General features: G+C 42.6%; 1 protein-coding gene across 1 annotated transcript in view; it reads left to right on the top strand.

Moving 5' to 3' along the window:
• LOC132575193 (ras-related protein Rab-2A) overlaps positions 1 to 27606 on the top strand; it is a 71718-nt gene that overhangs the window by 5925 nt on the left and 38187 nt on the right. The window contains exons 2-3 of the mRNA XM_060243742.1: positions 7797 to 7868; positions 8709 to 8776. Coding sequence (XP_060099725.1) covers positions 7797 to 7868; positions 8709 to 8776 — 140 coding nt within the window. The remainder of the gene's footprint in view (positions 1 to 7796; positions 7869 to 8708; positions 8777 to 27606) is intronic.

Here is a 27606-nt window from a genome sequence, read left to right as displayed (position 1 = left end):
CTTTGAGAAAGAATTTTGAGATTATGACTCACCCTGATTGGCCAATATCTCTTGCTATCTGTTTTAGGTCATGGGTCATAAACAGGCTTTTTTATGTTTTAAATTTTTTATTAAGTTTCAGTATGAAGGGAAAGGAATGATGTGGGGATACAGAAGCAAAAAAAGAAAGAGTTGGGGGAAGAATAAAACAGAAAAAAAGAAAAAGAAAACAGTAAATATAGCTGTTACATTTCAAACCTGATACTAAATTCTTTCTACCTGCAAGTCTTAAATTTTAACCTAATACAACCATTACATTATACAGTCTTATTATTTTATTATATATTTTTACTATTCTATTGCTTATGACATAAATCTAAGCTATTCATCTTTAATACAAACAAACGAGAATAGCAAAGAAGCCAACCACAAAACCACTGGTTAATTTTAACCTTGTTAACAACAAGCACTAACTATAACAATATTGACAATAGTCATAAGCAGAGAAGATTAATATAATATCTTTATCCTTAATACTACCTTAATTGCTTCCAACAGAGAAAAAATGAAAAATGAAAAAAATTAACAAAAGACCAAAATAAAACCTAGCAGACAATACTTTATCTATTTTGATATCAACTGATTCTATTGCTAAAAAAAGGGGGGGGGGGAAGAACCCGGAGCAGATCTTTAAAATTTTCACATACCTGTGTTGTCTACCTTATTATAAATTGACCCAAATTAATTGTTTATCTAGGTTAAATGTTTAAGATTCATTAAACTTTTTGGAGACGATATCTCCTATTTTCATATTACTCTAAGAAGCACAAGTTTGATAAACTCTGACAGCCTCATTTCCCATACTTATTATTTTTACCTAGGTAAGAATGCATACAACCCACTCTCTATTAAATTGCTTTATTTAACTGTATAAAAAAGTAGGATCCCTAAATGAAAATGACCCCCTTTCTCTCACTTATTTATCTTTGCCTATAATAAATCATACTCTTCCATAACCCACTCTCTATTAAATTGCTCTATTTAGCTTTGAGAATATACGCTCCATAGATAAAAATAACAAACAGAAGAGAAGCATTCAGATTTTAAAGGTCTCGTTTGCCATTTCAAAGCCGCATGCCTCTAGAAGTGTCGCTTGTCATTTCAAAGCTGTTTCAAGGCTGCACGCCAGTTTCCTTTTATTGATTTCATGTTGACCAATTAGGAGAAAGAGCAACAGTTTATAATCCCTTCTTTTTGAAAGCTTTCCAAGCCTTGATCTTCTTGAAGTAGTCTGCCTTTTCTCCCTTTGGCACATAGATCTGTTTTACTGAAAGCGATGAGATCTCCACACCGTCACTTCCTGCTGTAAAAACTTTAATCAGGCTTGATTTCCGCTTCCTTTTTGTAACTGCGCACGATATCTCCATTTAGATTTCTTTCGACTCCTTTTCCACCGGATCTTTATCCACCTCTCTCATCTCCGTAGACACCACTGGGATCCCTTCACCACTCCGCTCATGTTAATTTTCAGTTTCGCTGTGTTTTAAAATAAACGTTTCCACTTTGTCTTCTATCAACTCTGTCAGCAGACCAATTTCCTGCTTTAAGGGAGGGTATGGCAACCATAATATCTTTTTTTATCAAACGCTTCAGGTTGATTTGCCATTTTCTCCACAGTATAACTCAGTCTGATAATCGAAGTTAAAAAGCAACTCAAAGTCCCAGATAGTCTCTCTTTCTAAATCTCCTCCAGCCTTATGCTTTTCTCTTTCAGTCCGGTTGTAATCATTTCAGTCCCAATCAGGTATCAAAAGCATTTCTCTAAAAGATATATCCAACTTTTATTCAGACCGTATTGAAATAAAATAATGCTCTCATTATAGTTTGTTTAGTTGTAAGCCAAATCCATTTGAATATCCATGTTCAGTCCAATTTAAATTTTTGAGAGTTCTTAAGTTTGTAATTTGTCTTTTTGAAGCCTACCTTAGGAGAAAAAAGGGGGGGATATCCTCCTTTTCCCCCCCCTTTTTTTAACATTCCCAATTGGCGCTTTAACAAAAGATCCATTAATTGGTAGTAGTAAAAAGAAAGACTTACTTGCATGATAGCATTTTGATGATTAAGGTAGAAATATGATGTGATAGAAGCTTGTTAAAAGAAGAAAGTGGTCGGGCATTCATCGCTTACTGTCATCATAGTGACTGCAATGGCGGAGCATCGGGGCAGGCAGAAGGAACAGAGACCAGCCGCTGCTGTTTCCCTGGCTCCTGTAGAGTCCCTTGCTGTCAGAAGTCCCCATCAGGGTCTCCCTCGAGATGCCACAGTGTGGCACCTCTCCTACCACCTGGTTTTGGGGGCCGCCAAGAGCGAGCTTCATGGACCTCACCGAGCTTGAGATGCCTTTTTTTTTTTTTTTGCTCTTCAGGTTCCTGGTCTTTACAGTGGCTTTTAGAATCTGATTCTGATACAGTTACACCCATTGCATTGAGTTGTAGAACAGCTCTATGTTGTATTTGATAGACAGCTTTGATGGTCAGCTGCAGTTGGATTATAGCATCTCTCTTGGGTGTTTTCAAGATCTTCATTTCCCCCCTTAAGATGCATTCTCATATTTTCTGTGAAAGAAAATAGGTTGGCATGCTGACCAATTGATGTTGTGTCTGACTGCAATCCGTAATTATCAAATAATGCACTATGTCAGTGGTAGGTAATCTTGTAAATTTAATTATACTATTTCATTTGGAAGCAGAAATGAGGGCTATTTGCCATCTAGTCCTGCTACAATCAGGGGTGGAGATGTGAAGGCCTAGGAAAAGACTGGTAAAACTCAGGGGGACAGGGTTCCTCTCCATTTTAAAGCTTTACTAATGAAGAAGAAGACTGCAGATTTATACCCCACTCTTCTCTCTGAATCAGAGACAGAATGGTTTACAATCTCCTGTATCGCCTTTCCCCACAGCATACACTGTTAGGTGGGTGGGGCCTTTCAAGGACAACTCCTGCGAGAGCAATGGCTAACCCAAGGCCATTCCAGCAGCTGCAAGTGGAGGAGTGGGGAATCAAACCCGGTGCTCCCAGATAAGAGTCTGCGCACTTAACTACTACACCAAACTGGCTCACCAAACATGAGTGAAATGTGTTAGGTATCATAATTCGGCAGTTTGCAGCTCTTTCTCTCACTTCAACATTAGGTGTATATGCAGTTTTGGTAGTAGAAAACTAAAGTATTTCTCCTTTAAAATTCTATAAATATGCCAATTAATGCAATTTGGATGTTAACTGAGTAGTAAATGATGCATTTTGTGTTTAAATGGCAGAACAATTTTTGATTTGATAGGAAAGCTGAGTATTGCATATTTCATTACCTCCCTCCCCAACTTGGGAAATTTTGTTTTCCCTTTCCCCCTATGGGTTTGAAACTTTGGGAAATATTTAGTCAGTGACAGGCCTAGCAACATAGCAGTGGTCCTCCTACTGTTCATCTGCTATAACTCTAGTAATCTACAAACAGAGGAGTCGGGGCTATCGGTTGCATGTGAGCTGGTTGTCTACTCTGATGAGTTTTTGTCCATAATGGAACTGAAAAAAAAAAAGTTTTAATTTGAAAGAACTGAATTACTGATTGAAACAAAACAAGCAAGATACTGCACAATATTATGGAAAATTGGAGAGAGTAAAAAGCACACATGTTTAAAAGTTTTTTTATAAAATATATGGGAAAACTATTGAAACTCATTACAAAATCTGTTCTGTGTATGACACAGAGACAATAAAAAACTTGTTGAATTAAGTAGTAAGATGCAGTTTTTAAAAGAAACTGATATTTTTTTCTGTAATAATTAACTTTGTTCTTATAATCAGTGAAGTACTAAACCTGTATGTTTACATTTATATAGTTGTAAATAATGTTAAAAACCTTACATCTTTTTTTGGCTGGTCATTTAAACAGATTGCTTTTGACAGTTTAGATGTGCAGCCCTGCACAAAGCTTCTCTGTGGACCAGAAGTCCTAACGGGCCTTTTTGATCCTGTGAGTCCTTTGGAATTCTGAAAAAGGGTAGTGAGTGCAACTGCAAAATGGCTGCCACAGGAGGTGGAATCAACAGTAAAATATCAGAGACCAAAGTCATGTATCACTCTAGTAAAAACTTTGTGCTTAACGGGATGCCTTTTAAAATGAACCTACTGTTTAAAAATATTTTGATGGTTGTTGCTGAAATGACTTTTTAAAAATCTGCACAGCCAATCATACCTACAGAGTACAGTCGAAAGCTTTACTGGGCAAAAGCCTCACATAGCCCTGCTCACTTTTTGAAGACGCTTGGTGAGCTACAGAATAAGTGTTGGCAGGTGCCACACTGGGGACCTCTTCTATAGATTGAACTTTTAAAATAGTAATTTTTGGCATATATCTAGTGCTTTCTGAGTGCAGAAAGTGCTTCACATGTATTCTCAGTAATTCTTGGAACAACCATCTGAAGTAGGTCAGTTGAGAATCACGCAGTTATAGTTGATTTTTTTTAAAAGTAAAATGTTAATCATAAGAGGCTGGGTTCACTGAAGTTTGAGTGCAAAGGGTGCTTGCAGATGCAGGTTGTTCCTCCCCTTCTTTTCCTTCTGGCAACCCCATGAGACTTCAACAAAGCTGATGCTGTACAGTGAGATCTTCATGGGTTAAAAAAACAGACATGTCACCTGGGGGGAGGTAGGGGTGCAGAGGGGCTTGCTTCGGATCACCTGCTGAGCTCACTATAGGGGGGAGAAACCTATTTAACTGTGAAATTTCTGTTTCATAGCTGAATCTTTAAGTCACCATATTATGCTAGTTCTTTTTTGACTAGTCTACTGACCAGACTTTTAAAATGTACACTTAGTTTTTAAACATCTTCTAATTTAAATCAAGTAACAAAAATATTAAAATTTGGTTTTGCTGAACCAGTTAAAATTCCATAGTTAGTCTGGCTCATTAAATGCTTGTTTTGTTAAACATTGCCTTCAAATGGTACTAAGCTGTAGATGTCTGAAGATCTATGGAGGGAGGCAGTTCTGGAGTTAGAGACAAGCTAGAACTGCCTGTGTGTGTGTGTTAGAGAGAGAGAGAGATCTGGGTTGATAGTATTGTATTTCACTTACATGAGCTTGTCCTTTAGCTTGGAGGAGAGCCCAAATGGTTGGCTGTCAGTTTTCTGAGAGCTCTGTCAGCTATAGAATGCTCCTGTCTGGACCTGGTACAGTCTGATCATTTCTTGTTTAAGATCTAACTCTATATTTTGTAATTAAAAATAGTTTTTCTATCTCACATTTATAATTAAATACATCTCATATAAAAATTATAATTGATTTTTGATCCAGCATATTTTGAAGTTAATTTGCACATCTGTGATAACTTTTTACCAGCACTGAGCTCACACAGGACACTTAGTTGAATTATACTGCATGTACATAGTTCATCTGTGAGACTAGTTTACCCCGGGGAAGGTGATTTAATTTAGAGATGGGCCACACTTATTCTGGCTGAAAAAAATGTGCCTGGCAGCAAAAACCTTGGCTTTACATAGGAGACAGAGTGCAGCCTCATTGAAACTCTTCACTTTATTCTGTTTGGGGAAGGGGACTGAAGGTGATAAACCCACCTGTAGCCTTGCTTAGGTCTTGCATACAGAGCTGTGGCTTCCTTGATTGATTCAATCCATCTCACATTGGGTCTGCCTTAATGTATTTCTGTGTTGATCTTTCAGCATGCCTAACTGTGTTTTAAATTTCCCCTTAGTTGCTTGAATCTTGTGGAACAGATCTCTCATTCTCCCTTTTTTGTCGTTCCCTTCTATTTCTTTACACTGATTATTGTAATAGTTCTCTTTGTCTCGCCATGCAAGTTGCTAGAACACTGCATTTAGACTTCTGATTCTGTTTCTGTCACCTTTTACTTTTCCTTCTTATCTGTCTTTAGCAGTTTTAAGAGTTTAGCAATTTCAAGAGTGTCATCAGTCATCCCTCAAGGCTTTTCATTTATTTTCGCTACAGGAATAGTCTTTGTGCATTTTTCTTTGATTGTACCTCTGGTTTAACTCATAGTTCTTCTGGTTCATGTTCACTTGAACTTTGTAATGCAAGTCTGTTCATTAAATGGCCTTAAAACTCTTCAGGACTACCTTATTGGCATTTTTCAGGTATTCAACTGAATACAGAGTCTCTAATCTGATTTGGCTACTGATAACATTGGCTTTTATTTGGGCTCAGCTTGGAGAATCTGAGTTGCGCAGTGACAGCATGAGACCTCTTTAAATCCATTATCCAAACTGGCCCTCACCACTGCAGGACTAAGCAAGTGAATTCAGGCATTTAAAGGTACTGCCTCCCTTTACATGCCTTTTTTCCCCATTGGAAACAATGGAGGATGGGGTCACCTTCTTCTGGGGATCCTGGTCCAATCTTTTTGAAACTTGGGAGGGGGGCCTTTTGAGAAGAGGCACCTGCAGCTTTGCTGCAAATCTGATGCCTCTATTTCGAAAAAGGCTTTCCAGAGCCCCTAATACCCCTGGATCAATTCTCCATTATAGCTTATGTGGAATGGTCTCCATAGGCTATAATGGAGCTGAGGTTTTAAAGGAGTTATTTCTCAGCAATTTAAAGTTTAAATGCCCTTGAAGTTCACTCACCCACCCTAAATACCTTTAGAGTGAACTCCAAAGTCATTTTGCATTTAGTGTTCCTAGTTTACTTGCTACAGCATGGAGTCACATTGTGGCACAGAGAAGGCATTTAAAGGGACCATATCCCTTTCCCCCTTCCGTTGGAAACAATGGAGGATGGAGCACCTTCTTCTGGAGCCCATAGAATTGGATCTCCTGGTCTAATATATTTGAAACTTGGGGGGTCTTTTGAGGAGAGGCATCAGAAGCTACGCTGAAATTATTGTGGTGCCTCTGCCAAAAAAAAAAAACAGCCCCAGAAACTTCCAGATTAATGTTTCATTATAGGCTATGGGAAATGGTCACCATATGCTATAATGGAGCTGAATAAATTTGAGCTTCTCAATTATTTCCCAAATCTCAGTACCATACCAATATTGGGATTTGGGAATGTTAGAAAATACCAATTTTGGGGGGTTCAATATATCTGAACCCCCAAAATACTGATTTTTTTTCTTTGTACATCCCTAATCTGTACCACAGTTGGCACCTGATCTTGTTTTAGCAGAGTAAATAGCACTTTTCCGTCTTCTGCTTCTGATTGTGTAATCTGTTTGATTTCTGTATTGGTCATCTGGTGATGTCCACATATACAGTCATTTGTTTGGTTGCCTGAAATGTGTTTGCAATGAGTAAATTGTTATCTTCACAGAATGGTATGATTCACATACAATTGCTCATAGCTACCGTAAATCTTCAACAACATTTGATTCTACTTATTTTCCTACCTTTGTGTTCCAGTCTTCTATGATTATAAGCACATCTTGTTTAGCTGTGTGACCTGTCTCTCCTGGATACTTACATAAATGTTTTGTTCCTCATCAGCAACTGTAGTTGAGGGTGGGATTGGCTAGGCTTTCCATGAAGTCTGATTGATATTGTTTGGAAGAAATTCCATTTCTTCTGTGTTTGTCGTTTCCAGAGTAAAACATTTTTTGCAGTTTTCTGACCACTTTAGTTCACTCTCTCCCCGAATTGTGATATTTAAATGTTTCATTTCTTGTTTTTGAGCTTATCTTGATTCTGTGTCTGTGCTTCTAAATGGCCATTAAAAATTACTCTCTGAAATAATATTTTATTTTTCTGTGTGCATTCTTGAAATTAAAAAAAAAATGTGTTTTCCAGGTGTTGGAAAGTCATGTTTATTGCTGCAGTTTACAGACAAGAGATTTCAACCAGTGCATGACCTTACTATAGGTAAGTTGTTAGAAAATGAAGGAAGAGAGGTGATGGACAATTGTTTGTGCCAGAGTTTGGTGATGAATTGTATGATCTATCGGCTAAGAGACATATATTTATACGTTTTAGTGGCACATGTTACTAGTACTCAGAACTGTGGTGGTGGTAAGTGCTGTCAGATCACAGCTTGTAGTAAGCCTGTAGGTTTTTCAAGGCAAGAGGCATTCAGAAATAGTTTGCCATTGCCTTAATACACGTCATGCCCCTGGTGTTTCTTGGATGTCTCCCATTCATATTCTAGCCAGGGCTATCCCTCCTTAGATGAGATTGGGCCAGACAATTACTTGCACCATAATCTGTTCGATAATGAGTAGAATAATTGCCCAAAATGATGCCTGCAAATGACATAAAGTGCAGATGTTCCAAGGGGAAAAGATTCGAGATCTGGGCACATTGGAGGGTGTCTAGCTGCTTTCTGGCCTTCCATTGATGGTATGATCATTTGGAAGCTGACGACAGGGGGCAGTCAGTTGGAGCTGCTTGTTTAATGTAATTAGTGTAATATTCTTTAATATTTAGTGTAAACATATAATAAGTCTTTTGCAGAATTAATTGGCATTGTTAAAAAGTTTAAACACATGATTTGTTTTGCATATGCATACAGGAAATGATTATACCATAAGGCTAATATACACAAAAAATCAATAAGGCTGTTGTATGCACAGCAGGATAAATCAGACTGAAAGCTTGTACAATTATGTTTCTTCTCGCTATGCCAAAAGTTCAAGTGAGGTCTAATTTTAGTTAAGATAAGTTTTCATCATTGTGCTGAGTCTAACATTTGATTCTATTATTCAGGTGTAGAATTTGGTGCCCGGATGATAACAATTGAAGGGAAACAGATAAAACTTCAGATATGGGATACGGTAAGTATAGCGAAATGTTTAATACAGAGTTGAGATGTAGAAGAGCTGGCATCGTTGGAATATTTGGAGTAGGTCACAGGGCAAGAGTAGGAAATTTTAAAAATATACCTTACTGTGATTATGCCAGTTGTATTGATACAATATAGCAAATAATAAAAAAAGAAATGTGGGAGAAGTTTGAGCACTGTTATGATGTTTAAGCCAAGCACCTGATTGCTAGACTTATGTTTTACTTCTGATCATATAAATGCTGTTGATTGTTTGAAATATTGTTGATTGTCTTTATTCTGACTTGACAGCCTCTGTTTGCAAAGACAAAGTGTATATATTCTCAATGTCACTGTAAGAGCCCCGTGGAGCAGAGTGGGAAGTTGTAGTACTGCTGTCCAAGCTCTGCTCACAACCTGAATTCGATCCCGGCAGCAATTGGGTTCAGGTAGCGGGCTCAAGGTTAAACTCAGTCTTCCATCCTTCTGAGGTTGGTAAAATGAGTACCCAGCTTGCTGGGGGTAAAGTGTAGGTGACTGGGGAAGGCAATGGCAAACCCTTGCAAAGTCTGCTGTGAAAACGTGATACTATGTCACCCCGGAGTTGGAAACGACTGGTGCTTGCACAGATGACAACCTTTACCTTTACAGTGTCACCATGGCCGGCGCGTGGGAGTAGGCAAACTAGGCAAATGCTTAGGGCACCAGCTCCCAGCAGGGGTAAGGGGCAGGGGCCCCCTCCCCACTCACGCCATCCTGGAGTCCCCAAGCCACTGCAGCACCCACTGAACTCCACCAGTGCTGCAGAGGTAAACAGATCAGGTTTTTTTCTTGGCTTTTAGGGGTCTCCTGACCCCTTAAAGCCAAGAAAAAATGGGGCTTTTCCTCTGCAGCGCCCGCCAAGACGAGTCCCTGCTCAGCCTTCCTGTGCTGTGGGAAGGTTGAGAAGGGGGGGGGTTGCATGGAGGGCTCCTCGGGAGCCTTCCCGTGCTGCAGGGAGGTTGAGCGGGGGGGAGGGGGGGTTGCATGGAGGGCTCCTCGAGAGGAGCCATCTATGCAAACTGGGTGATCTGGCTCAGCTCAGCCTTCCCGCGCTGTGGGGAGGTTGCATGGAGGGCTCCTTGGGAGAAGCCCTCTGCAAACCGGGTGATCTGGCCCTGCTTAGCCTTCCCACGCTGTGGGGAGGTTATGCAGAGGGGGGTGCAGAAGACCTCTGTGCAAACTGATCAATCTGGCCCAGCTCAGCCTTCCCGCGCTGTGGGGAGGTTGAGTCGGGGGGCATTTGTATGGAAGGCTCCTCCGTGCAAACGGGGCCTGATTTGGGTTGGTGCTGGGGTCCGTCCCCCACTGGAGGGCGGGGGCAGAGCCTGCCTGGGTGTCCAGCGCTTAGTGTAGTTGTTAACTTTACTTTAAACAAAATGGCAGGAGATGAATTAACAGAATGTGTGTTTTTCTTGAGGAGAAAGAAAAAACCTCTTGGGAAGGGGTGGGTTGTATTTGTATAGGAAAAACAGCCATGTGTAGAAAGTGTGAAACTCCCTCCCCTGTGCACAGCCCTGAAGCAAATTGTGGGAAGGAGGTTCATATTGTTGCCGTAATGTTTTAAAAAAATCTGGGGAGAGCCTGATACCAGGTAGTTTGATCCTCCATTCTGCTCTCCTCTGAGGGGGAGGGGTGGGGAACCCATGCTATTGTTCTCTCCTTCAGGAAAAACTAAACAAGAATCCATGTCTGTCTTTTTGGTGGGGAGAGGGGCACACTTCAGTCTCCAACTCACCAGTGTGTTGATAAATCAGAGGCTGAAATGAGTTAAGGAGTGATTACTTAGAAATGGTTGCAAATAAAGCAGCCCACTTTTTGTGGAGAAGAAAACAAAATTAGTAGCTCTGTTGTCAACTGTTTTGCATTGCTTCCCATCTTCTGCCCATTGCCCTGAAAATTCCTGCAAATGCTAGAGTTCTCACTGTACTGACTTCTTGGGGTTGGAGATAGTAGTGGATTACTTCTTAATCTTTCCTGTAACAGTCTACTGCAGGCTTTAAGGCAGGGGTATCAAACTCATTTGTTACAAGGGCCAGATCTGGCATAAATGGGATCTTGTAGGGTCAGGCCATGGGTATCATAAAATGTAATGCCAGGTAGTGGAGATATAAACTTTATAAAGGACACAAACACAATTAAAGATATTTAACTTAAAATACAAACATGCTTCAAACTTTTGCACTATTTTGTTTAAAATGGAAAGGTGGAGGAAACTAAACTAAGCTTGGGAAAACATGAAATGACTGGGCATTGCAAGCTTATCCCCCCCCCCCCCGGTCTACTCAGATTGGCAATGGCTCTCCAGTGTAATATCCCCCTTTGGCTGTGGGTTCCCAGGTTACTCATTAGGCACCAGTTCTCAGTCCATTCAACAGAGTCAAGCTGGCTTAAAGCATCAACCCTTTATTTGCAAGGATCCAGGAAGCATGAGCTTCAGCTGGCAATAGGAAGGCCGCAAAGTGAAATTGAACTCCATTCCATAGAAACACATTGCAGCACAAAATTGCAAGGAAAACATGGAATGGATTTTCCATTAAGGTCTCTGGGCCCAAATAGACCTTAATGGAAAATCCACTCTGCATTTTCTTTGCAGTTTTGTTTCCTGCTGCAGGAGGCAAAGACACGCAGAAAGAGCCCGGAGCTTCAAAGGGTGAGGACAGGAGGGGGGAGGAGAGCAAAAAAAGAGCCCCACAGGCCTGATTAAATCCTGGGTGCACCAGTTCTGGCCTGTGGACCAGACATTTGACACCACTGCTTTAAGGAGTTGAAGGCAGGAGTATGAATTTCTTCCACACATGCTTAGCAGTATGAATTAGGTTACTCAGTATTTTTCCTTCATCAAGAGAAGTACTGAAGAGCCAGACAGATACCACTTAGAATCACAGAAAAGCTGATGGTGGAGGGAGCCTTGCTGTATAGCTTTAGTGAAGCTGGACTGAAAAAGGACTGAGGAAGCAAGTACAATGAGCAACACTTTGCCCTGGCAAGTGGCAGTGTAGTAGGTATGTGCAGTAGGCATGGACACAACCTGGGAAAGTGGCAGTTAGTGTTGGTTTGTGGTTTGGTTGATTGCACAAACTGTAAATTTACATGAACCACCATTTTCCCGAACTGTCATGGCTTGTTTGTTTTGTTTGGGAAGTGATAGAACAGCCCCCTTACGAATTAGAGACGCCGAACTCACTGGGAGTCTTCACCAGGCTCTCCTCCACTTGCCCTTTTACTAGTTTGGCAAAGATTAGATTTGGGATGTCCAAATTATAGCCCTCAAAGTAGGAGCCCCCAGAAAAGCTCAGCTTCAATTCTAGCTTCAGGTTTTGTCCCTGAAACCACAGCATGGAACACTTTTCCAGCCAGGAGAGATGTTTAAAAAATTGTCCCACTGTGTGTGGGGTGGGTGGGGGTGGGGAAGGAGTCCTTCAAAGCGTCCCCTAAATCAGCCATGCAACGAACAATTCTTCTTCTGCTCTCATGACAACTAACTCTTCTCTCTTCATGCTGCAAAGTGAAACCAACTGAGTCAGAATGTGGTATTATCCATACTCGCATAGAGCAGAATGGGAGCTCTGTGGTTGGCTTCTAGAGCTGCCAGTCAAGCTATGGACAACTGCTTTGGGTGTTTCCAGGGCTCTCCACAAGTCCATTGCCAGCATTACCTAGGAATGATTGAATTGGTGCCAGTCTATCTGGGGAATAAGCTGCAAAAATGAGCCACCGAACCTCCATAGAAAAAAAAAGTATTTTTGGGTTTGGGAATGATGTGGTTTGAAACAAACCATGAAATGGACTGGCTCATGCTTGAACCATGGTTTGTTTTTGGTTTGTGCCTATCCCTAATGTGCAATGTTCACTTTCCATAATTTGCATGGTATTGTGTGTTAAGGGAGTGAAAGGAAGAAAGTCCTTTTCCTGCATAGTTGGAGATCTTTTCTGTTGTGTAGAGAGATCTCTTGTCATTTTGCCTACCTGTGAGTACCATTCATTGTCTTCAGGTGTGTAGGATTGTACAGTTAGATATAATTTTGATTTTAAAGTTATAAAGCCAGGATATATCAAATCAGGTTAGACCTGACTAAAGCAAAAATGTTTTTGGAGGCTTGAGACCTCATCTCTGCATTACTGAAAGGAAGGAAAGGACCATTCATCCTTTGCATTGCTTGTCTAGGAAGGAACAGTTTTATTATCTTTCTCTGGATGAGCTGAATTTCTAGTCTCTTAATTTAGCCTTCTAGACTTTGTGGTTCAGGTTCTGTGTGGTTGAGGTTCTATGAAGTGGTTCAGATCCAAACTCTCTGATTGATTCCTGGATCTCAGGGATGAATTAGATCTAGTACTCTGGGCAAATACAGTGTTGCATAAGTACATTTTGCTAGCCAAATACTCCCCCCGGCCAAGGTACTAAAATTGACAGCAGGGATTTTAATTACCAGTGATATCAGAGCTGACATACCCTAAAGCAGGGGTCCCCAACTTTTTTTGAACCTGCAGGCACCTTTGGGTGGTGGGTTCAGCCACAGAATGGCTGCTGCAGGAGGTGGATCTTACCACAAAATGTCAGGAAGTGAGGTTATGCATAGCCACAAAATGTCTGGAAGTTAGGTTATGCATAACTATAAATAGCAGTTCTTAAACATTTCAGGCAGAAGCTCTGTTTAACACAGGGGTGGGAAACCTTTTTTCTGCCAAGGACCATATGGATATTTATAACATCATTTGCGGGCCATAAAAATTATCAACTTAAAAAAACAGTGCTCTGCCAAGGGAGAACGATTCAGGCCAGCAAAATCAATACAAATAATTGTTTTTCTATTTGAAGTCATGTGGGGAGAGCCTAATCTGGCGCATACACACACACACCCCCGGCCCATCGCCCTATGCAAATGCATAGATCCGGGGGTTTTTTGTAGAAAAAGCCCAGCAGGAACTCAGTAGCATATTAGACCACATCCCCTAATATTAGCATATTAGGTCACACACTCGTAGCATATTAGGCCACACCATCTGGGATAATCAAGTGCAAACTGAACTGTGAGAGTAACTTTTCCAGGCCCTGCAGCAATTCTGGCTGGCCAGCCAGGCCCCAAGGAGGCTGCCGCACAGTACACCTGGGCCCTGTGATCCCTGCTTGGCCCTGGGGAGGCTGCTGCAAGCGCAGCTGGGTCCCACGATCCTCGCTGGCCAGCCAGGCCTCAGAGAGGCTGCCACATGGCTCAGTTCAGCCCAGCAATCCCTGAGGGCCACACCAAGTGACCTCGAGGACCGCATATGGCCCTCAGGACAGAGGTTCCCTACCCCTGGTTTAACAGTTCACCTTTTAAATAAACATACAGATCTACAGTGGCAAATCCCAAGCCCCACCTGGCCACGCCCACTTTTTAAAAACACTTTGCAGGTGCTATGGTACCCATGGGCACCATATTGGAAACCCTAGCATTAAAGCTAAAAGGTGAGACCAGCACATCCACTTCAGCAGCTTGTAATTGTGCAAGGGGTAGTCCTGAGCTGGAAAATGCTGATGTGAATGTCTGTTGGCCAAAATTTAATTTTTTTGTTCTAGGAACCATCTCGTATGTACTTTTCCATTGCTTTTGAATATGTTCAGAATAATATATTTGACTCAGTAATTAAATGTGTGTTTTTCTTTGTTTAAATTACCTTGTTTTAAATTAATCTACTCTGGTTTATACTATTCAGATGTAATCCACATAGATGTTTGGGTTCAGTAGCAGCCACGGTTGGATGGATAGAGAAGTAAAATTGCCATATTGTATTCTGAATTGATTCCCCTTGTCATGTTCCTGTACAATAAGTTCAGAATTTCTGAAGTTGATATATGTGTGGCCTCAATAGGTCAGAGAATCTCATGGTGTATTACCCTTTCCACTTCCCAGCAGTTTCCTTTCTTGAAGCTGGGTGATTTTGAAGCCATATTTTTTCTGTAATAAATGAAATTTTGGGAAAAATTGAAATATATGTAATATTTACATCAAATGAGGACTAATTTTACTGCTTTTATCATTTAGAACTTAATGTAGCATTTATCATTTATAATTATATAGCATACACAATTGCAATTTTCGATGTATTTATAAAATTTAAAAGTTATAAATGTCTTAGTTTTTGCTATCTGGAATAGAGACCTCATTTCTCAGCTAAACTTCCAGTTTTCCTCTAGAGTTTTGGTGCAGTTTCTGCCCTGTCCCCTCCTAATCTCCCCTTTCAGCAAGGTAGGGCAATAAACTACATGTTACCCATTTTTGTAGATATATGTGTCACAGTGGGTTGAGGGAGAGGTAAAAAGGTCACCCACAAGTCAGGTCAAAACAGAAGGCATACAACAGCTGAAAAGCAATGAAAGCCCTGTGCACACTTCCCTCATGAAGCTTAGGTATCCTTGTAATTTTAGAAATGCATCTTGGATTTAAGAGTTGTATGTCTACAGCACACTTTACCTTGTCTTTAAAAGCATTTTACTCATTTGAAAAGAGCAAATACTTTTTCCAGTACTCCTCCCAAAAAAGGCCTCAGGAAAAAAAATGGGAAAGAACATCCCGTCCCCAGTTTTTCCAGTTCCTTTCTGAGCTTCCACATTTCACATTTCTAGATTCATGCTGTCTTCAGAGTAATTCCAAAGTTGTTGATGTTGGAGGACTTCAACGTTCATGCTAAGGCCCCCTTATCTTATCTGGTTCTGTGTTTCATATCTGCCCTAAGCATCATGGGTTTCCCTCAAATTACTTGTGAATTTGTGCACTTAGTAGAATATACTCTGGGGGGGGCTCTCTGTTCCTAATCTGAAGTTATTAATCAGGGATAGAAGAATTTAAATGAATCCCATGTCATGGACAGACTGTTACTTTGTAAGGTTTTGACTACCATGAGATTCCCAAACACTCTAGGTGTTTGGAATATTAGACTGGTCCACGTTGCAGACAATGATGGATTGGATAGTTTCCTGCTGACTCTTTTAGAGAGTTTTCCAGGGTGGATTTGAAGTAAATCAAATTGCTTTCAAATTGATGTAAACTGATCATGATTTAAATCTCAATCACTCATTTGAAAAGAGCAAATACTTCACAGGAACTTTTTCCAGTACTTCAGTACTCCTCCCCAAAAAATAAGACTCAGTAAGACTCAATTTAAATAATGGTTTTCTACATAAAGGCTCATTCTTGCTGGCCTTAATATTCACATCCCAGATGAAGGTTTAATTTTAGTATAATAACTTTTCAGGTTAGTTTTAGTTATATCAGAAAATTAGTGATTGGTTATTTACCACTTGAAATAGATAATTATGAAAACATTGCAAGATGAACTATCTTCAGTTTAATAGGTTCATATTTGGACAACTTTTCTGCTATACTTTATTGGAAAGAAAAACAATAACCATTTAAATTGTTTTATTTAACTAAAACAATAACATTATATAGTATACGTATTCTTGTAGTTGCTTAAATATCCATATGAATACTCATAAAGATCTCAAGATTTCTGGAGTATTCTCAAAAAGTTTTACTTTCATTTGTACTGCTTGAACCTCCTCCTCACACTTAGATTTTAACGTCTCCTCCTTATCCATACCTATGTTACCTCTGTAGATGCAAATTCACAGTTTTGAGAACTGCAAAACCAAGCATCTGAACAATCTTCTTCGTGGTCTCAGTGCAGTCCCACATATGGGTTTATCCGCCAGGATCGGGCCCATCTCGGAGAATTCAAAGCAATCCTTAAGCGTTAATTTTGGCGCGCCTTTCCCCTCGTCCCGGGGAGGGGGCAGCGTCCGCGCATGCCCAGACGAGGGGGAGGCGCCCAACCCACTCAGTTTCTTCTTTACCGCCGTCCGGAAAACACCTATCTCGCTGATCTCCCGCTTTCATTGCAGTCCTTTGCATCTATCTCCTTGTCTCTTCATCGTCCTTCGTTCCTTTTCACTCTTCATTCTGGTATCGTAAAAAAAAAAAATCTTTCTCTGTCCTTCGTTTTTCGCCCCCCTCTTTCCGGGCGGATGGAAGGGAAGGAAAAAATAACTTTTAAGAGGTGCGTTCGCTGTGCTGCGAAAATCCCATCTACCGACGGACATTCTCTTTGCCTTTTCTGCCTCAGCGAGGCACACCGAACAGGCTCCTGTGTGCACTGCAGCCAGTTCGGCAAACAGGCGAAGAAAATCCGCGCAGCAAGACTCAAAAGCCATTTGCTAGAGTCATCACTGCGCCCAGCAATGTTGCGCGCATCGGGTTCGCAGACCTCCCCGTCTTCCCTGATCCATAAGGGAACGACTCCGCCGGTTGCTTCCGTGGCTCAGGTTCCCAGCAAGCATAAATCCGGTAAACACCTAAAGAAGTCTGATGAATCCAAGAAGCGGCACCGTACCGAGTCGACCTCGAGAGACCCTTCGGATCCGAAGTCTCCCAAAAAGCCGAAGTCTAGCCATAAGGTCCTCGATACGATCGCCATGACTCGACCTCCAACGCCTCATCCGACTGTTACTGCTTCGATACAGACTACCCCGGCATCGAAATCGACTGCGACTCCTGCCATTACGCCACTAGAAATTGTCCGCATCAGCTCCAGATCACCATCGGTGCACGAGTCGCTGCCTGAGCAGATCCTCAGTACCGAGTCTCCGACTTCGACAAAGAGCCAACACCTCAACATTTTAGATGATCGCTCCTTCCGAGAAGTCCCGAATCTCCGGCAGCCAATCACAGCTCCGTCACTGATCAGAGCTCCCTCGACTCCGAGAGAAACCCCTCTGCGCCTCCGAGAAAAAAGATCCAGAAGTGGCCACAGAGACCGCTACTACTATTACACTCCATCGAGGTCGAGATCACCATCTCCTCGCAGATACCATAGGTACCAAAGGTCGCCCTCTCCCGGCTTCTACAGACACCGCACCCGTGAGCATTCTCGGTCCCGTGACGACTCTCGACACCTAGACAGGGCCTACTACAGGGATCACTCTCATGAGGATATCCGCCCTCGGTACCAAGACGCCTCTCCGCATCGAGAGCACCCTTACCATGACGACCACCAACGATTCCGTGATGACCAACAACGTGATGTACCGTGAATACATCTCGTTACCAAAACCACCTTCTCCAGTTGCTTCTACGGCTTTAGAGCCTTCCAAACGTATCCAGCTCCCAGGGCCAGAACAGATCAGGAAGACCCCAGAAGTGGAGACCCTCGATGACTCAGAAGCAGAGCAATCTGTGTCCTCTCACTCTTCAGCTTCCGGGCTCCACTCTCCAGACTCGGACATAGCCAAACCGGCAGACCTCTCTCCATCTGAAGGGCCTAAGTCATATTTAGACCTACTATCTAATATGGCTAACTCCCTCAATGTAAAGCTGACAACAGATGTTCCAAGAGTCTCCGACATGGTCTATGACCTAGTGCTTGCAGACCTCCCTGCCGGCTCTTCATTTCCCATGCTCCCAGTCCATCTGGAGACATTGAAGGAAGCCTGGCACAAACCAGCCTCTGTACCACCAACGTCTAAGAGGGCTGAAGCACTTTACAAAGTACATGCTCCAGAGTCGAAGTTCCTTTTCAACCACCCGGCTCCTAACTTGATGATAGTACATTCTTCATCGAAATCCAAACAGACCAGACATCCTGTTCCTCCCGAAAGAGAGGGCAAGAAACTTGACATCATCGGGAGAAAAATCTACTCCCTCACCACTGCCACTACCAAGATCCATAATTATATGGCATACTTCTCTGCGTATGCTTACAATCTTACCACCCAACTGAGCTCCTTGGTCACAGCCCTTCCTGAGGCTACTCAAAAGCAAGCCACTCACGCGCTGCAAGAACTTTCTAGAGTCAGCAAGCAGCAGATAAACACCGCTCGCCATGCAGCCCAATGCTCCTCCAGGATCCTAGCCTCAGCTATCGCCCTGCGCAGACACGCTTGGCTCAGGTCTTCTTCCCTACAGCCAGACATCAAATTTAAAATTGAGGATTTGCCGTTTGACAGACAAGGCCTATTTAATGCCACGACAGATGATATCCTCACCAACGTTGATGACAGCAGGAAAAGGGCCGAAAGACTAGGAGTCACTCAGCCTCAGTCAGCCATAAAACAAAGATCCTGGAAGCCTAACTATTTCAAACGCTCCAGATCTCCTCGTCAAACCGAACCTTGGAGACGTAAGCCTCCTCAAACTAAACAGCCTTTCCAACAGAGGGCACGCCCTCAAACCACAAAGAAGACAACACCGACCAACAAACAGTCTCTTTGACTCCCCTGCTCCACTCCCACTACAACACCGCCCGGACATCAGACTGCAGCCGTTCTACCACAACTGGGAAGCCATAACCTCGGACTCTTGGGTACTGTCAATCATTCAAAACGGATACTCCATAGAGTTCATTTCGACTCCAAAACACCACAGGTTCATATCTACCCCTCCGTCCCCCCATCTGCTCCTAGAAGTAGCAACCTTGCTGGACAAGGGAGCTATAGAACCAGTCCCTCCTCAATATCACCACACTGGATTCTACTCCCGCTACCTCCTGGTGCCGAAGAGAGACGGCGGCCTACGCCCCATATTAGATCTCAGAAAGCTCAACCTCCATATCCATCACAAAAAATTTCGGATGGTTACACTCCAATCCATTCTTCCACTCATCCCAAAACAAGCATGGATGGCATCAATAGATCTCCCAAGATGCCTACTTTCACCTCACCATCAACCACCATCACAGGAGGTTCCTCAGATTTGCCATAGGGAATCAACACTATCAATTCCGCGCCCTTCCCTTTGGTCTCTCAACAGCTCCGAGAGTATTTACGAAGTGCATAGCGGTGGTAGTAGCAATTCTGAGACAGCAACGCATCTCCATCTACCCGTACATAGACAACTGGCTAGTCGTCTCCCAATCCAAGGAACAGCTCCAGTCCGATGTCTCCGCGACCCTTTCCCTCTTGACCACCCTGGGCCTCCAGGTCAACACCACAAAATCCAATCTGATCCCTACTCCATCCATACAGTTTATAGGGGCACATCTCTCAACTGTGACATGCAAAGCATACCTGCCTGCAGACAGGGTACAGCACATCAAATCTCTGGCCAAAGAAATCATTGTACATCGCTCTCAGACAGCTTTCACCTTTCAAAGGATGTTGGGACTGATGGCTGCTACCACTTCCATCCTCCTATTTGCCAAACTTCACATGCGTCCTCTTCAGTTGTGGTTCGTGAGGACATTTCATCCACAACGTCAACATCAACTCACTGTACTCACCATTCCAGCTCACATCATTCCTTCCCTGAAATGGTGGACTTTAGACCATCACCTCCTCAAGGGAATGGCTTTCACTCAGACCCCTCCCTCGGTGATTGTCACTACAGATGCTTCCAAGTGGGGATGGGGAGCCCACTTAGGAAAGCTCACTGTACAGGGCCAGTGGACAGAATACGAAAGATCTCTCCACATAAATTGCCTGGAACTGCTGGCAGTCCACAGGGCACTCCGATCTTTCCTTCCATCGCTTCACAACAGACATGTCCAAGTCACATCAGACAACATAGCCACTGTCTTCTACATAAATCGACAGGGAGGCACGGCCTCCACCAGATTGTGCAAGTGAGCCTTAACCCTATGGCACTGGAGCATTGCCCATGGTATTTTCCTATCTGCAGTGAATCTACCCGGAGTTCAGAACATTCAAGCGGATCCTCTGAGTCGGCAATCCATCAACGACCACGAGTGGTCCATCAACAGTCATTATCTTCTCCCTCTGTTTCAGAGGTTCGGTACCCCAGAGGTAGATGCATTTGCAACACCAGACAATGCGCAATGTCCCCGCTTCTACACGCACGGCCAGTCGTCTCCACTATCGGCAGGGGATGCCTTCTTACAATCTTGGAGCGGTCCAATGCATTACATGTTTCCTCCAATACCACTCATCACGAGGGTACTGCAGAAAATTATGTCGGACAATGCCAACTGCATCCTAGTGACCCCATGGTGGCTCCGCCAACCATGGTTCACCACCCTCCTTCTACTGTCACACGGTGTATTTCACCGATTCCCTCAAGCCCAGGACCTACTCTCTCAACAGAACGGCAAGGTTCTTCATCACAACCCTGCTCTCCTCCGCCTTACAGCATGGAGGATCAATTCATAACCTTCACTCCGGAGGTCCGACACATCTTGCTCAATGCCAGGAAACCTGCCACTAGGAAATTGTATGCCTTCAAATGGAAACGCTTCTCCGAATACACTAATCTACACAAATTTCGACCTGAATCAGCCAATATCAATCAAATTTTGACCTACACTCTAACTCTCTCCAATGCTGGTCTGTCCTACTCTTCTCTGAAAGTTCATCTAGCAGCTATTTCCGCTTTCCACCCACACATTGAGGGTTCCACTGTATTCTCACACTCTGCCACCAAGGCCTTCCAGAAGGGGATCCTTCACCTCCACCCTCCAATCCGCAAAATACAACCTGCTTGGGCCTGTCTCTGGTCCTCAGTCAGTTAATGAAGTCACCCTTCGAACCCATGGCTTCTATTCCTTTACATCTCCTAACCTGGAAAACAGCCTTGCTAGTAGCCCTTACTACCGGCAGATGAGCCAGCGACATCTGCGCTTTCAGAGCAGATCCTCCGTACACAGTTTTCCACCACAACAAGGTAGTGCTACGCCCTGACCCCGCATTCCTACCTAAGGTGGTGTCACCTTTCCATCTAGGAAAACCTTCTGTCTTGCCTGCGTTTTTTCAACACCCTACAGATACGGGTCAACGCACCTTACATAACTTAGATGTACGAAGAGCTCTAGCTTTCTACATCAAACGAACTAAGCACTTCCGTAAGGACAATAGACTTTTTGTGTCTTATGCTACCCACAATCAAGGTGCTAGAATCTCTACCCAGAGATTCTCAAAGTGGATTGTTACCACTATTGAACTATGTTATGAACTGGCAAAGCAGCCCATACCTGAGCACTTGCGAGTTCATTCTACGAGAGCCGTCGCAACCTCAACAGCCTTTTGCAAGGGCATTCCGATGGAGGACATCTGCGCTGCTGCGGTTTGGTCGTCCCCATCTACGTTTGCCTCGCACTACGCTCTGGATGTCCGTGCCCGGCATGATACCTCCTTTGGGCAGGCTGTGCTGAGATCGATCTTCGACTGATGCCTTCCGATACCTATTTGTGAGTACAAATTTATTCTCTTTAATAACCTACAGTGCTTCTGTTACAGATCCAGCACCCGCCTCCTGACAAACAGCTTGCTAGTCACCCATATGTGGGACTGCACAGAGACCACGAAGAAGATGGACAGGTTTCTTACCTGTAACTGATGATCTTCGAGTGGTCATCTGTGCAGTCACACATTCCCACCCAGCCTTCCCCGCTGCTGGACTACCATATCAATGCATTTACTACACCTCTACGGCGGCGGGAAGAAACTGAGTGGGTTGGGCGCCTCCCCCTCGTCTGGGCATGCGCGGACGCTGCCCCCTCCCCGGGACAAGGGGAAAGGCGCGCCAAAATTAACGCTTAAGGATTGCTTTGAATTCTCCGAGATGGGCCTGATCCTGGCGGATAAACCCATATGTGTGACTGCACAGATGACCACTCGAAGATCATCAGTTACAGGTAAGAAACCTGTCCATATTGATAGAAAAATTGGCCAAAATAATCTTACAGAAACCTCTGGCAGAGCATGACATTGTGAATGGATTTAACAGAATTCATTTGCCAAAAATTTTAAACATTGCATGAATATACAGTCTCATGCTACATAATTAAAAACTAATCCATATTTCAAGATGAATAACTTTTGGACTATTATGTATCTTTAGATAAATTTTTCCTCAAAAAGCATGCTATTAAAAATATGATTTAAATTTTTAAAACCCATTGATTTTTATCCACCCTGGAACTTTCCCACTGATAGTCTTGTAAAAATGTTGATCAGTCTTTGGAAAAGGGAAAACTGCCTGCTGATTGACATTAGTCTGAGATACCCTGTTCCACTTACTAGTACCGGATCAGCTCCCTGGTGTTCTGAAGGGGGGAGGGGGAGAATGAAGTGACAAGAGCAGTGATTAGATCAAAGTTATGGAAAGCTGAATAAATACAATTGGACCTGAGCTAGAGTGTGTTTTAGAGAGCCTGTGCTGTGTGGATGATGGCACTGAGATACAAAACTATCTATTTGGGCTGTTAGAAGTATTAGGCTTACACCAGTCCAGCCTAGAGTGGATGACAAGTGATTCTTCTGGGCCGCTGTGATTAATCTGCAAGGCATTTTGCAGATAACATTGCTTATATCCATTCCAATTCGGATACCATGTTGTCTTCTTGGTTTTAATTGGATTTCTGTCAAATGAGAATCAGAATTCCATCTAAGCTGAATTAGGTGCACTGGATGCACTGATTTTCTACCCCAATGCACTGATTTCCCTTTCATCGCTAACAAGTTTTATTAAATTTAACAGGGGAAATTGGGGGAAGGATCAGGGATAGGATACAGAAAATAAAAGAATAGATTACAGTTATTACTACACGAGAAAAACAAAAGAAAAAATATAATTCATTATACCTGCAAGTACTCAAAATTAATACATAGATATTACCTTTAAAGATACCTTTATGGTATTTTGATATTACTGTAAAATCCTCCTGTTTTACCAACTATTTAGTGGGAGATTCCAGATTCTTATCTATCATATCTGTGATCATACAAAGCCAAATCTATGTATCTTTAATCTACATAAAGCAACAGAAGGAAGAAAAAAAAGAAGAGAAAGATTCAAATTCTGGTCTTCAGTACTAGCTTATTAACCAAGAGGTTTCAATATGTAGCAACAGCAGCTGCATCTCTATCTAATTTACAAAGGAATCTCAAGGCTAAACGAAAATAAAACAAGCTTCTCATTAATCATGAAAGGCTTTTGAGTTAGATGGGTACAGTTATGATACTCATGTCTTATTAGCAAATGTTGATAACTTTAGGCATCTGCTTGAACAGTAAGCTCTCTTTAATAAACAAAAAGGATGGGTTTTCAAAAAGAAATGAGAAAAAGTAATCAAAGGAGAAGAAGAAAAAAGAAAAACGCAAACCCATGGAATGCTGTTTTTACAGCAGCCCTCATCTCAGAAGGCGCTAGCCATTCCCAGTTGCTCCCACAACTTCACACTAAACAGAAAGAGGAACCTTGATCTATAGGGAAGATTCATTTCACTCCCATCAAATTGTACTCATTTACTTCCCTGAAAAGAAAAGAAATAAGCTCTTAGTGGATTACGAACATAAGAACATAAGAGAAGCCGTGTTGGATCAGGCTAATTGCCCATCCAGTCCAACACTCTGTGTCACACAGTGGCCAAATTTTTTTTATATACCGTATTTTTCGCTCCATAAGATGCATCTGACCATAAGACACACCCTTATGGTGCGCGGTGCGGGTGCATTGCATGTATGCTCCAGGCTGGGGAGTGGCGTTGTGTGCACTTTTGAAGGGAGGGGGGTGGGAAATGGAAGTGCTGGAGGAGGTGGAGGTGGGGCGGCGGCAGCTCTCCTCTCCGGCATCGATCGGTTCCAGCATTTGACTTTCAGCCATTACAAAACGGTGGGCAAATCACCGTAATTGTTCGCCAGGATATGAGGCATCAGCCTCAATTACTCTTCTCCAGAGGCCCCACATGTGCCCCACATGCTAATCCACCCCCCCTCCCCTCGCCCCCCGGCTGCTGTGGCTGCTGCTGGATGGGCGGGGGGGAGCGCGACCCAGGCATCTGCCTCCGCCGGGAGTGAAGGCCCAGCGCCACATTGGAGGGGAGGGCGGGGGCGGTCAACGGCAACCCCCAGAGGATCCCTGGGGCAGAGCCGTGACGATCCGTTTGGGTTGCCAAGGCGGCGGCTGGAGATCTCCCACTTTTGTACCCAATCTCCAAGCAACAAGATCTCTCTCTTGGTCGGTCTCTGTGAGTTCACACCCCATCAACGTATTTATAGATAGGATTTTTGGCCCCAATGTGCATTACTTTGCACATTTAGTGTCATTTGCAAACTTAGCCACTTCACTGCTTACTCCAACTCCAAATAATTAATGAACAAGTTAAAGAGCATGGGACCCAGTACTGAGCCCTGCGGCACCCCATTGCTTACCATCTTCCACTGCGAAAATTGCCCTTTTATACTCACTCTGTTTTCTAAAAATTAGCCAGTTTTTGATTCACAAGAGGACTTGTCCTTTTACTCCATGGCTCTCGAGCTTACTAAGGAGTCTTTGATGCGGAACTTTTATCAAAAGTTTTCTGGAAGTCAAGGTAAAGAACATCTATTGGGTCCCCTTTGTCCACATGTTTGTTCACCCCCTCAAAACAGGTCAGTGAGGCCAGATCTTCCCTTACAGAACCCATGTTGAGTCTTCCTCAATAACTTGTGTTCATCCACGTGCCTACTCGTTCTGTCTTTGATAATGGTTTCTGCCAACCTTCCCAGTATTGAAGTCAGACTGACTGGCCTGTAATTTCCCGGATCTCCTCTGGAACCCTTTTTAAAGATAGGGTTGACATTTGCTACCTTCCAGTCCTTAGGAACGGAGGCAAATTTCAAGGAAAGATTACATATTTTTGTCAGGAGATCCACAAATTCACCTTTGAGTTCTTTCAGAACTCTTGGATGTATGCCATCTGGGCCTTGTGACATAAGTTTTTAATTTGTCTATCAGTTGTAGAACCTCCTGTCTTTGTCAACTCAATCTGTCTCAGATCCTTCAACACCCCTTCCATAGTTAGCGGTTCTGGAGTGGGCAAACAGTTCTTACCTTCCACAGTGAAGACAGAAGCAAAAAATGCATTCAGTTTCTCAGCCATTTCCCTATCCTCCTTCAGTAATCTTTTACCCCTTGGTCATCCAAGGGCTGCACTGCCTCCCTGGCTGGTTTCTTGTTTCTAATATATTTGAAGAAATTTTTGTTTGTTTTTGTGTTTTTTGCAATATGTTCCTCATAGTCCCTTTTTGCCTGCCTGATCACAGTCTTGCATTTGATTTGCCACATCCTGTGTTCCCTTTTATTAACCTCGCTTGGACTAGCTTTCCACCACTTAAAGGAATCCTTCTTACCTTTTACAGCTTCCATTACTTTGTTAACCATGCAGGCTTTTTCTTATACCTATTTGTGTCTTTCTTAACTTGTGGTATATATTTTATCTGAGCTTCTAGGAATGTAGTTTTAAATAGCCTGCAAGCTTCCCCAAGGGTTTTGACTCTATTTACTTTTCCTTTCAGTTTTCTCTTCACATGCCTCCTCATCTCAGAGAATTTACCTCTTTTAAAGTTAAACGTGGTTGTGCTGGTCTTTTGGGGGCAACTCCCTATTTATACAAATGGTGAAATCAGTAACGTTATGGTCACTGCTGCCAAGCAGTGCAATCACTTTTACTCACTTTCTGTTTAGTTGTGTGAGAATGGGGGAGAGGCCAGGGAACTGCTTTCCTTCTCACTCCAGGATGCTACCCTTACAGCCTGACTTTTTCCTGTCTGCCTTCCTTCCTTCCTTCCTCCCTCTCTCTCCCCCTCCCAGAACAAAACAGAAAGGGGGGAGAATAGAGGTCTGATATGACTGAATAGGCGTTTGAGAGCGCAGAACCCAGATCTACAGGGTGAAATTAAAAGAGAAAAGTCCATCTGTATGAGAATGATATAACAGTAAGATCATAGTAAATATTTTTAAAATCAAAAACTTTCAAAAAAGTGGAGGGGAACCTCCCCTTTTTTGTAAAAACATTACAAAACACAGGAACAATATTACAACCCCCCCCCCCTCCAAAAATCCAAAAACAATTTGAATCATATTATTGACAGAAGGCTTGATATTTAGCACAGTCCCTGCACAGGGATCATAGCCTATATGTTCTGTCAAACCACATTCACTTTTTCCTTAGTTAGAGAATGTACTCAAAATAGTTACATCATAATTTTAATGGTTTTTTTTCTTTCTCTCTGTCTCCCCCTTTCTCTCTTTCTCCCTTTCTCTTTCTACCTTCTCTCCCTCTCTCTTCCTCTCCCTCTCTTTTCCTTCCTTCCTTCCTTCCTTCCTTCCTTCCTTCCTTCCTTCCTTCCTTCCTTCCTTCCTTCCTTCCTTCCTTCCTTCCTTCCTTCCTTCCTTCCTTCCTTCCTTCCTTCCTTCCTTCCTTCCTTCCTTCCTTCCTTCCTTCCTTCCTGTTACTATTTCTAGAAAGGAAAGATGTTTGCCAAATTTCTTCTTGAAATGCATTTTTTGTTGGAAGGCTTAGAGTTTGTGTTTCAAGGGTTCTGCAGGAAGGTCTGTGCTGCATGTGCCAAAGTATCCAAGTGTAGGGATGCCACATATAGTTTACAGAGTATGAATAAATAAGAAGATTGTGGAGTAACGTTCAGCTTGTAATTAAATTGGGCAAAGCCTGGTTAAAATTTTCTTCAATTTTTTATGCAAGTTAACTATATTGTCAGTGTACTTAGAGGGGTAGTGTTCCCATACTGAAGACTTAGAACAAATTGGATAAAAGAACGATGACTTACTAAATGAAATAGTGGTAGGAACGTGCATGTTTTAACAGGGTAGTGTCAGCTAAAGCCATCAGTGGTAAGTTCCATATATGATTTGCAATACAAATAGTAGTTTATATTTCATGTTTGTATGTTTTGTATGTTTTTGTGACCTGAAAATTTAAAAATATAAAAAAAAGTAGGCCCGCTCTCAACTTCAAGGCTAATTGATCTTTTGGCTCACAAGATAAAATTTCTTGTTACATGACAACATGGCTTAGAGGGAACATTGATGAGAA

This window comes from Heteronotia binoei, chromosome 7, assembly GCF_032191835.1.
Source record: "Heteronotia binoei isolate CCM8104 ecotype False Entrance Well chromosome 7, APGP_CSIRO_Hbin_v1, whole genome shotgun sequence".
In the NCBI taxonomy this organism is placed as follows: domain Eukaryota; kingdom Metazoa; phylum Chordata; class Lepidosauria; order Squamata; family Gekkonidae; genus Heteronotia; species Heteronotia binoei.
Note: the sequence above shows the minus strand (reverse complement) of the source record. Positions and strands in the feature narration are given on the sequence as shown.